This window comes from Coffea arabica, chromosome 4e, assembly GCF_036785885.1.
Source record: "Coffea arabica cultivar ET-39 chromosome 4e, Coffea Arabica ET-39 HiFi, whole genome shotgun sequence".
In the NCBI taxonomy this organism is placed as follows: domain Eukaryota; kingdom Viridiplantae; phylum Streptophyta; class Magnoliopsida; order Gentianales; family Rubiaceae; genus Coffea; species Coffea arabica.
The window spans coordinates 7,164,217-7,174,936 of NC_092317.1; the positions used below are offsets into that span (position 1 = coordinate 7,164,217).

The 10,720-nt window shown below is 37.4% G+C and overlaps 2 protein-coding genes across 2 annotated transcripts; both read right to left on the reverse strand.

Annotated features, from left to right (window-relative positions):
- On the reverse strand, nt 1-2,391 carry LOC140003950 (G-type lectin S-receptor-like serine/threonine-protein kinase RKS1). Its single transcript, XM_027269740.2, has 5 exons — nt 1,684-2,391; nt 1,381-1,591; nt 1,045-1,282; nt 786-936; nt 1-702 (listed from the first exon to the last, which is right to left on the reverse strand). The coding sequence occupies exons 1-5, from the start codon at nt 1,822-1,824 to the stop codon at nt 397-399; spliced, it is 1,047 nt and encodes a 348-aa protein (XP_027125541.1). The 5' UTR covers nt 1,825-2,391; the 3' UTR covers nt 1-396.
- Nucleotides 2,392-3,249: 858 nt separating this feature from the next.
- Nucleotides 3,250-4,037, reverse strand: LOC113742049 (cytochrome b561 and DOMON domain-containing protein At4g12980-like). Its single transcript, XM_027269747.2, has one exon. The coding sequence runs from the start codon at nt 3,981-3,983 to the stop codon at nt 3,267-3,269; it is 717 nt and encodes a 238-aa protein (XP_027125548.1). The 5' UTR covers nt 3,984-4,037; the 3' UTR covers nt 3,250-3,266.
- Nucleotides 4,038-10,720: the final 6,683 nt, after the last annotated feature.

Here is a 10,720-nt window from a genome sequence, read left to right on the forward strand (position 1 = left end):
TTAGCGTTGCAACCTGTAAGTGTTGCAAAAAAATAGTTCATCATTTTTCATTCATCATCTCCCCTTTGATAAAGATACAATCAAAAAACAAATACTTCCTAAATAATCCTAACAAGATAATAGAAAATCAAAGATAGTTAAACTAGTCAAAAGACCAAAAATATAGAACAATTCTAACAAGTAGCTATCAACCCCTTCACCTACGTATTGGCATCTCCTGATTAATAAAATAATGTTTGATCACTTGAATAATTAGTCATCAAATTCAAATCCCAAACGAATCCACAAAAGAATTGAGACCTGATTATCTCCGGTGGCCACCCCTAACTTGAGGATACAGCCGGCTTCTCACCTTTCTCTACCCTGCAAGAAAATATACGCCTGGCCAAGAAATAATCATCTACCCTGCACATCTGAAATTGTGACCTCGTTCAAAGAACAAAGTTCTGGATATTCCGGTAACTTGGTATTGTTAAGAGTCATAATTTCAGCAAAAGCCGGTCGCTTAGGAGAGACAAGAACCATTGATTCCTTGAGGAGCATGGATACCACGTCCGACATTGTTGGTCTATCTGCTGCTTTTTCTTGCACACACAATAAACCAACGCGAACATATTTTAGTGCTTCCTTTGTTGAGATCGTTTCATCCAAACACGAATCTGTGATTTCTGAAATTCTTCCCTCTGTCCATAGATCCCAGACCTGGAATGTGACAAATGATCATTCCCAAATTACTGGACTGAAGGAAATGACACAAGTAACACTGCATTATACAGGTAACTCACATGTCCTATTAAGTTCAGGTGACGATCCGAATCGTAGAACGAAGTGTTCTTCTTTCCAGTTATGATCTCAAGAATCATGACTCCAAAGCTAAATACATCAGACTTCTCGGAGTAAACCCCGTCCATGGCATATTCAGGAGACATATAACCACTTTTTTTCTCGCAAAAAGTAATCATCTCAATTAGCTTAAGCATGAGATTAGAGATTGGATATTACTCGGAGCAAAACAACAAACAAGAAGATATTCCTTCAACTTACTATGTCCCAACAATGTTCAATGTACTTCCGCGCATCTCATTCTCTCCAAAAGTTCTGGCGGTTCCAAAATCTGAAATTTTGGGATTCAGGTCCGCGTCCAATAGAACATTGCTCGTTTTCAGATCTCTGTGGATGATCTTTAATCTAGAATACTTGTGGAGGTACAAAAGCCCCTGAGCTACCCCTTCGATGATTTTCAACCTTCTTTTCCAATCCAATATATTCTGCTTTGCTGCATCTGTAAGCATTTTTAGAGTGTTCTGAATTCTGATAGTTGTAAGCATATAACTTACTTAAGCAAGAACAAATGAAGGTAAATAGAATTCTGACACATACCAAAAAGTACTGAATCCAGACTGTTATTCGGCAAGTACTCATATACCAATAAACGCTCTTCTTTCTCAATGCAGGAGCCCAAAAGTCTAACAAGGTTTCGGTGTTGCAGCTTTGAGATCACTTTGACTTCATTCTTGAATTGTTCAATTCCATGTCCTGACATTCTATTCAATCTTTTAACTGCAATCTCTAGCCCGTTGACCAGTTTGCCCTGAACCACGTATTTATATTAAAATTAAGCAAATAAATAGGCTTTTTGGACTTAAAAGTAAATTTGTTTCCAGAAATGTTTAATTAGCTTACCTTGTAGACTGGACCAAATCCTCCTTGACCAAGTTTGTTTTCCTCGGAAAAATGATCTGTAGCAATTTCTATGCTTGTAAAACTGAAGAACAGTGATTCATCATCTCCTTTGTCATCAAGCTCTGGCCTTTCTGAACCCATGAATTTTCGATGGTCACCTTTTCTCTTTCGCAATTTGCAACACCAGAAAAGTAATGCAAGAGCTGCTAGAAAAGTCGCTACGGCAGCACCAACAACCGGTAACTTCACCCTTAAATTCTTCGATTTCTTTCTTCCACTGGCAGGGCCGGCAGGTAATGAAGGAGAAGCAGCAGGTGAAGGGCCAACAGGGAATGAAGGAGAGCCAGGGGCGGGAGCAAGTGAAGGGCCAGAAGCAGCAGCCTGCAATCAGTAAGTTGTACTCTTTCATATACTTTCTTTCATTCCATAGTCTCTCATTTAACATGAACTTAAAGCGAACAATTGAATGTTAGGAATCCGTGTTTTGTGCCGATCTGTGCCTGATCAATTCTTAATCCAGCCTTGTCATCGTCTCCTTCATTTTCCAGGTCTCAAGCACAATGAATCGGCCTAACTATGCTCCAAAAATCTAACTTTCGTCCTAAGATACGTTTAATTAAGCCCCTTTTTGGTTTATGCTTATTCGTTTAAATCTACTTATTTCTGGACATCATTTTCCGCCTTCTGAAAGCTTTTAAAGTTCAACTTCAAACCCTGAAAAATAAGAGGAAAGTTGGAAACCAATTAGTACTTCAAGTCTAAGCAATTCCGTTAGATGAAGAAAATTTTTTTGTCAAGACATAATAGGCTTACTGGTCATATTCAATGTTAACTTTTCCAGCATTTGGATCAGCAATGATAGCAAACGCTTCTTGGGAGAGATCAATTGTTCCTCTACAGCCGGGTGGACAATAATCAACTATTTTAACCACAACACTGCCCCTGCATGATTGAAGGACACTTTCGTTTGTACGTCCAGTGCATGTCACTCTGTAGTTTCTCCCACAGGCAGCCCTATTGTTCCAGATTGCATCACTTGCAGCTGCAATCATCACCCCATTGTCTTGGTAGCCATAACAAGAAGAGGGGCTAATTTCTTAGATTATTCGCATTGAAAAAAAACAACCACCAAATACACCTCTGACATGGGGTTCTTCTTGTTCTATAGCGGCCGTGCTGACTCAGCACGTCCGTATAATTAAAAATTCCACAAAAAACTTGTCTATAAAAAAGTCAGTTTGCAGAGAGTGTCAGCGCGGACGTGCTGATTGGGCACGTCCGCTGCGGACTCGGGGCACGTACGGTTGCAGGTGCAACCGTTCCTGCCAATTGTAGTCATTATTAACTGGCCGTAACTTTCTTTGTACATCGTGTAACTTTTTTTTCACAGAATGTATTTTCACAACAGATAGTGGTGGACCCCACACTTGACGCGAAAATCGAGTTACATGGTGTAATCTCAACCGCACAAAATTGTGAGGGCCAATCTTGACCCTTAACCGTGCAGGGACGGTCATACTGATGACCGTCCCTGCCCCAAATCCGTCCGCTGCTGGCCACAATACTTTCGGTGTGAGCATGTGTCAGACGCGGACGTGCTGATTGTGCACGTCCGCGTCTGACTCTGTCTGTGCATGTGTCAGACGGGGACGTGCTGACTGGGCACGTCCCCGGAAAAAGCTTACATTTTTCTTTTTGACCCTCGAGTCTGAAGAGGAAGAAGAGCCACTCAGCAAATCCAAGCTTCCCTTGGCATTCAAATTTGCCGGCGAGAAATAATGCTTATCCAGAACGCCGTTGGTTACCGACGCGCCCACCTGCCACACATGATTCAAAGACGTGGCCTCCTCCGGCAAGACCAACGTGGCAAACAGCCGGATAACATTGCCGGAGTACTCCGCTGTGGCGTCCTTCACGGAAAACCAGACCTTAGACTCCTTAATTGGGGGGGCGTAGGAGGTTATGTTATAGGTCTTAACGGTCATTTGACCGGCGGAGTTTCTGAAGGCGATTAAGGATTGGGCCCCAAGCATGCCGGAGCCGGTGGGATTAATAGCCCATGCAATCCAACCGTTGGGTTTAGCGGGAGGAGCGATGAAGGCCACGGATAAAGTGGACTGGACGGGATCATAGGAATAATGGAGGTAAGAATCCAGAGAAGGCAAATCGTTGCAGTGGGCGTATAATTTGTTATTGGAGAGTGTCTGTGAGGAACAGGTCGCTGATTGTGAAGGTGAGATTAGGAGGGAAAGCAGTAAAGCTGACAGAATTAGCAGAGGCTTTGCGAAAGAAGACGCCATAGAGAGAAAACACAGTTTTTTTTTTTTTTGGGTTGAGGTCTATAAATTCTGACGGTGAGATGGGAAAACTGATGGGTTGAGGTCCGCGTCTGACACATGCTCAGACCGAAAGTATTGTGGCCAGCAGCGGACGTGTTGATTGGGCACGTCCGCGCTGACACTCTCTGCAAACTGACTTTTTTGTAGACAAGTTTTTTGTGAAATTTTTAATTATGCGGACATGCTGAATCAGCACGGTCGCTATAGAACAAGAAGCACTCCATGTCAGAGGTGTATTCGACGATTATTTTTTTTAAATGCGAATAATCTAAGAAATTAGCCAAGAAGAAGCTGGTTTAACAAGGCAACAAAAGTACAACATTTGTGAGAAGAGAAGGTCGCAATACTTTTGTCTGGCTAATATCACATGTTGCACTTTAAATTATACTAGTGATAGTACTAAAGAGACACCCTACGAAAATGCTGAGAGATTAAAGAAAACGATAAAATAACTAGGAATCATGCAAGACGTATACAAATATATCTTAACTAGTTATCTCTCGAATTAAATGACAGATTTGCAAAATCTTGTGCAGTGCATGATAGTACTGAAGAGAAACTTACGAACATAAGGTGGTGTATAGAAAGTTGCAGTCCCCGTAGCTGTATAGGAAACAGAAACAAGGCTTGCCGCTATGGCAATCATCATCAGAACTCGCATTGTGGCTCCCATTTTATTTTATTTTATTTTTTTGGCTCTCTCCTAAAGGATTTAAACTCTTCAAGGTTTCACTAGCTTTGAGTTTGAACTTTCTTCAAGAGCTTGCTTGATGAGAAAACTGGGCAATGCCTCTGCCTTTTATAGGCGAAATGTTGAAGACATGGGATGTTGCCCATGTTTTTGAGGACCTCAACCAAATAAATTCATTATTCAAGCCCCGCCAGGTTTTACTTTTCTTGATTCAAATCGTATTACTTGGAATAAACAATGAATTTTTGCTTTGATGGTCGGCGATAATTTATCTCCTGTAGCCGTAGGAATAGGATCAATTTGTTGGCAAACAAAACTAAATCAATTAAGTTTAGAAATTATTGCTGTGAAAAATGGTTAGAACTTAACAATCACAAGTTGGGTTTTTTTTTTTTTGTTATTATAGTCAAAGTGTAATAGTCTTTTTTTTTTTTTAATGTAAGTGAAAGAATTTGAATTCGAATCTCTCATTTACACTCTCGTTCTCAAATCACCCAATCCCTCCATCTCCCAAAATGTAATAATTTGCTTACCTGCATAGTTGTCCCTTATAGTAGTTACTCTGGCTCCCGAGAACTTTCTTTTGCAGTCTACGCAGAGAAGGTTTCAATTTTTTCTTAATAATTATACTGAGATGATACCTCTTCTTTCAATATACTTTGGAGTTAAAAATGTTCTCTCTAATATGATTTATCATCCAAGAATTAGTGCCAAAGCTCAGAATTTGAGCTCCACAGGATTATAATTACTTTCGCCCTAACTTTGACTGTTTCCCGTTATTGTTCCTTCTTGTCTTCCATTCTGGATAGCGGAGAGAGATATTATTATTGTGAATTAGTCCGTCAACGGAAAATTAATGGTTATGTAGACCAATCACGTGGTAGAATTTTCTCCTGTCGAAGCATTTTCTGAGACGAAAAAATGACCAGACATTTTTTTCTGTGCCGTGACGCTAGGGCGAATTTCTAGAAATATCGTTAAAATTGAAATTTGTCCAAAAATTGGTGTTATTTGAGATGGATTGCTGAATAAGGGATCCCCGCATCTGCGATTTGATGCTTCTAATAAAAACTCTTTTAATTTTCATTTATTTGGGGGTTTTTTTAAATTTTTGTAAAGGTTTCGCCGCTCATTTCATGCGCGGAGAAGGAAGTGAGTAGGGCCCATCCCATTTTGTTCCATTGTTTTCTGTAGCCGCTCATGAGTAGGGCCCATCCCATTTTGTTCTATAGCCACTTCTAATGTTTTTTATGCATCTCCGCTCACGAGATGAGCGGCGATACTTTTACTTTCTTTTTTTTTTCTTTTTAATAAAATGTAACTTTTAATCGTGACGTTTTTTTTTTGGTAAAATGAATCATGTGTTATTTGGCTCAATTAGGGTTTTGGGTTCAACGTTTTACATGAAATCCTAATTTCTAAACCATCACAGTATAATCCTTTAACTCTAATTTTAAAATCAAAATTCTTAAATCATATTATTAAAACTCTATTACTAAAATCCTATTATAAATCAGAATTATCAAAAAATTTAATATATGATATTGAAATAATGTTAATGTTATAAATTTATATGATAATCTAGAAATTCGCCTTTTTTCCTGGCGAATTTCTAAGAATATTGCTAAAATAAAAATCTATCATAAAATTGGTGTTCTTTGAGAGTTATTTCTGATATTAGGGTCGCGCAATAATGGCGAATTTCTAAGAATATTGCTAAAATAAAAATGTATCATCAAATTGGTGTTCTTTGAGAGTTATTTCTGATATTAGGGTTGCCACAATTACGATATTAAAATTTATAAATTTATAAAATTAACATTATTCTTGATCATCATCTAAATTTATAAAATTAACATTATTCTAATATCATATATTAAATTTTTGATAATTCTGGTTTATAATAGGATTTTAGTAATAAAGTTTTAGTAATATGATTTAAGAATTTTGATTTTAAAATTAGGGTTAAAGGGTTATACTGTGATGGTTTGAAAATTAGGATTTCATGTAAAACGTCAAATCCTAAATCCTAATTGAGCCAAATAACACGTAATTCGCTTTATGAAAAAAAATCGTTGCAGTTAAAAGTTACATTTTATTAAAAAGGAAAAAATAAGAAAATGTATCGGTGCATAAAAAACAATAAAAATCTCATGAGTGGCTATAGGACAAAATGGGTCCTGTTCCTTGCCGCTCATTTCATGAGCGTTACACTCTGATGCTGCCTTGTTATCCAAATATTGTGGAAAAAGGTACCCTTAGAAGCGCGTTTATCTTGACTAAGACTTTGGAACACCATCATCTGGTTGCCCGTGAGAAACCCACTGCAAGATTAACTACACCTGCTCCAAATCTTACTGCAATCACAATGTCCAGAAATGGTGGGGACATGAAGGGCGGAGTTGTCATGGCAATTAGATTCGTGGGCTATCTGGCAATTGTTCTTGTGGTGCTTGGTGTCTGGTTGGCACGAAAGCAAAAGAAAAAGGGAGCCCCATTCAACAGTAGGTACACAATGACTTCTCCATATGCTTCCTCCCAAAATTTAGGGGGAAAATTAGGGTTTTTTGTTACTGTAATTTTAGGGGGGAAAGGTGAAAATGAATACTTTTGCTTTCAACCGAGAATGAAGTGTGGTTTTCGGTTTTGTCCTTAAAAATATGTCCATGTGAGAGAGACGTGTTATTTTCAGTCGGAGAAATGAGCAAATACGAGCATTAGGACCACAATGGATCATAATTTATATGTTAGGGATGATTTTGGTTGATTTTAAATGTTGGGGACTAAAAAAATTTTTTGTGGAAATGTTAGGAACTAATTTGGCAAATTTCCCTTTTTTTTTTCCTGATCTCTCCAAAGATAGTTTTGAAAATAGTTTTTAATCCTTTTTATGTAAGCGACTTGGAGAGAAAAATTTGAAGATGCAGCAGCTATTTTTGGATATATTTTCTGCATGGTTGCCAGAGCAATCACAACGTATATATAGCTGATGATTTACATAAATTTAACTGAAATTTGGATGAATTCGATTCCTTGTACGACGCACGCAACTTTTAGGTGACAAAATTTACATACAGAATCCATGTAGTGGATTATTGTCCATATTTGGATATCTTATTTTTGTGGTTCTAGAGAGTTGCAATTTTGATCTCCAATATTTGGAGGGTAGACTAAAATGATCTCTTATACTACTCAAAATACATTATATTTTGTTCCACCTGTTTAAAAAATGAAGCAATTTGGTCGCGTAATTTCCCAACACCCCACCTCCATTGTCAAGATCAAGCACTTTGATGCTGCCCTGTTATCCAAATATTGTGGAAAAAGGTACCCTTAGAAGCGCGTTTATCTTGACTAAGACTTTGGAACACCATTCATCTGCTTGCCATCCCAATTCCCACCATTCATTCATTGTCCGTCGTTGCTCAGAGAATTGGAACCATAACTGCGGTGGCCCGTTCGCGACGGGAATAGTTGTAGTAGTAGTAGTAAAGAAACGAAATAGAACTAGTCTGTTAGTACTGGTCCTCCTAGAGGATATTTTCAGAGTTTGTTGACAGTTGAGTCCAAGCCGTAAGATAGAAGTTCGCTAGAAGAAAAAGCTTTTGATTATCGGTATATAATGGAGAATTCAGACAAAGCTCTTTGCTTTATTAAGCAACTGAAAACGACAGGCACTCCCAGGAAATTATACTTCCCTCTTTCGTTTTGTACCCAGAAAAAAGAAAAAGACGGCCAGAAGCATGTAGCCGGTGGGCATCGCCCAACGGGTACCGCTGGAGACAACAGGAGCTGAAGTCTGGGCGGCACTTCAAGTGTTTGCGTGTGGGTCGGTCCCCTGAGTAATATCCACAGAGAATGGCATGTATTTTCAGGAAGAAAACTGGGGGAAAAAATCTAGGAGATTGCAATGATACCATCATACCCCGCATCTACATCACCCGAAATTGCTCAAAAGTTATTGAATCAGTCCAAGATTCAATTTAGGATTTCTCCAATCACCGTTTAAAAAGTTATTATTCCTCTTGACTAGTTGGTAAGATTGGTGAGATTTACAAATTAGGTTGAATCTAGTAGCTCGTAGGGTGATTATTACTGTGTTTTGTAATGTTTCGAAACTCGGACTGATGGTTAAATTAGTAAAGTGGTCGGGTTAGGGTTCAATCGGTTCAAATCCGATCCATTAATTTTTTAATTTATTTTTTATTTTAAAAATAAATAATAACAAATAAGCAGAAATATGTATAATCAACACAAAAATCCTAAATTTTAAATATCTTTTAGAGAAGATTTACTGATTTAGTATCTTTTAATTCATCAACCAAAAAAAGAAAAAGTACTTCTTAAAAAAAATTAAGAATCAACAAAATTATGAACAAATCTATCCAATATTTTAACTTAAAGAAGGAAGACTTTAACTTTCCCAACTCAAAAACAAATCTGATAGAATTTGTAAAATTGACTCCAAAAAAAGTAGAAAAAATTAATGAGTATGAAAACAAAAGATAGAAGAGGAAAGGAAAAACGAGTTTGCTTCTTTATCTACTAAGTTCAACTTCATGATCATCTACACCATTAATAATGTAAAAGAAAAGAGGGAAAAATGCAAAAAAAAAAAAAAAAAAAGAAAAAAAGAAAAGAGAAGATGAGTAGAGTTTGTAGAGTGGCTCCTAGAGGTGAAAATTCTTAAAAGAGAAGAGAATTAAGAGTTTATTTAGTTTTTTTTTCAACACAGGGAGTATCCCAGTTTTGCCAGACTAATCTCCTTGCGCCCGTGCACCCCCCTCCAAGAATACACAAGCAGTAGAGAGATGACTTGAACACACGATCTCGGGATCTAATTAGGCCAACTTGAGACCATCTGAGCCAATCTTAATGGACAAAAATCTATGCTAAGATTTTCGTTTTTTTAGGGCAAATTACATTTTACCGCCATGGTGATTTAGCCTTTTTTTTTTTACATAACCCCCTTATGGTTTCAAAAGCTATACATAACCCTCTCATGGTTTGGATTAAAGTGTCAAAGTGACGGAAATAGTCACTCGTAACGGAACTTCTAAAAATATCGAAATTACCCTTATAAATACATGACACATTAACCCCATATAATTTTTATATTTTAGTATATAACCCCCTTATGATTTTTAAAATTATCATATAACCCCCTTATGGTTTTCAAAATATACAAATAACCCCCCTTGGTTAATAAATAATTTTCAACTTTACATAAGGGTATTTTTGACATTTTAGGTGACTTCGTTACGAATGGTCATTCCCGTCACTTTGACATATAGTTTTTGAAATCATAGGAGAGTTATGTAAAAAAATGCTAAACCACAGGGGGTAAAGTGGAATTTGCCCTTTTTTTTAACATAGGGAGTATCCCAATTTTGCCAGACTAATCTCCCTGTGTCTGTGCACCCCACCCCTCAAGAATATATAAGCGGTAAAGAGATAACTCGAACATATGACCTTAAGACCTAACTAGGTTATCTCGATACCATCCGAGCCAACCCAAGGGATTTTTAAATTTTACTTGAATTAGTCATTTTGTTTTGAAGTTTGACCAACTAAGGTATTTTCTTTAATTCGAGAAAAGATGGCCCACCATCCAACTTAATTGTAGCAGCAAACAATTAGTTGTCGTTGTTAGGCTTTGATAGAGCCCAGAAGCTCGAACAATTGAGTATCCTATAAAAGAAAAGTCCAAGGCCCAAGTCAAAATTCATAAATCGGACTTGACCTGTTTAAGCGATTTATTCCGGTTCACCAATTTTGATTGATTTTGACTGATTTTTTAACTTTTTGGGGTTTTTCATAGAATTGGACCAGTATCATGGTTAGTTTGTGATTCGATCGATCGAACTGACTGATTTGGTCCGATTCTTAAAATATTAATGTTTTGCCCTTCCATAGAATTTTTAACTAAAACTGTTATATGGTCAAAAAGAAAATGCAAAATGTGTAATAATTAGAATTTAAAGTGTAAACTAAGAAACAACACTTG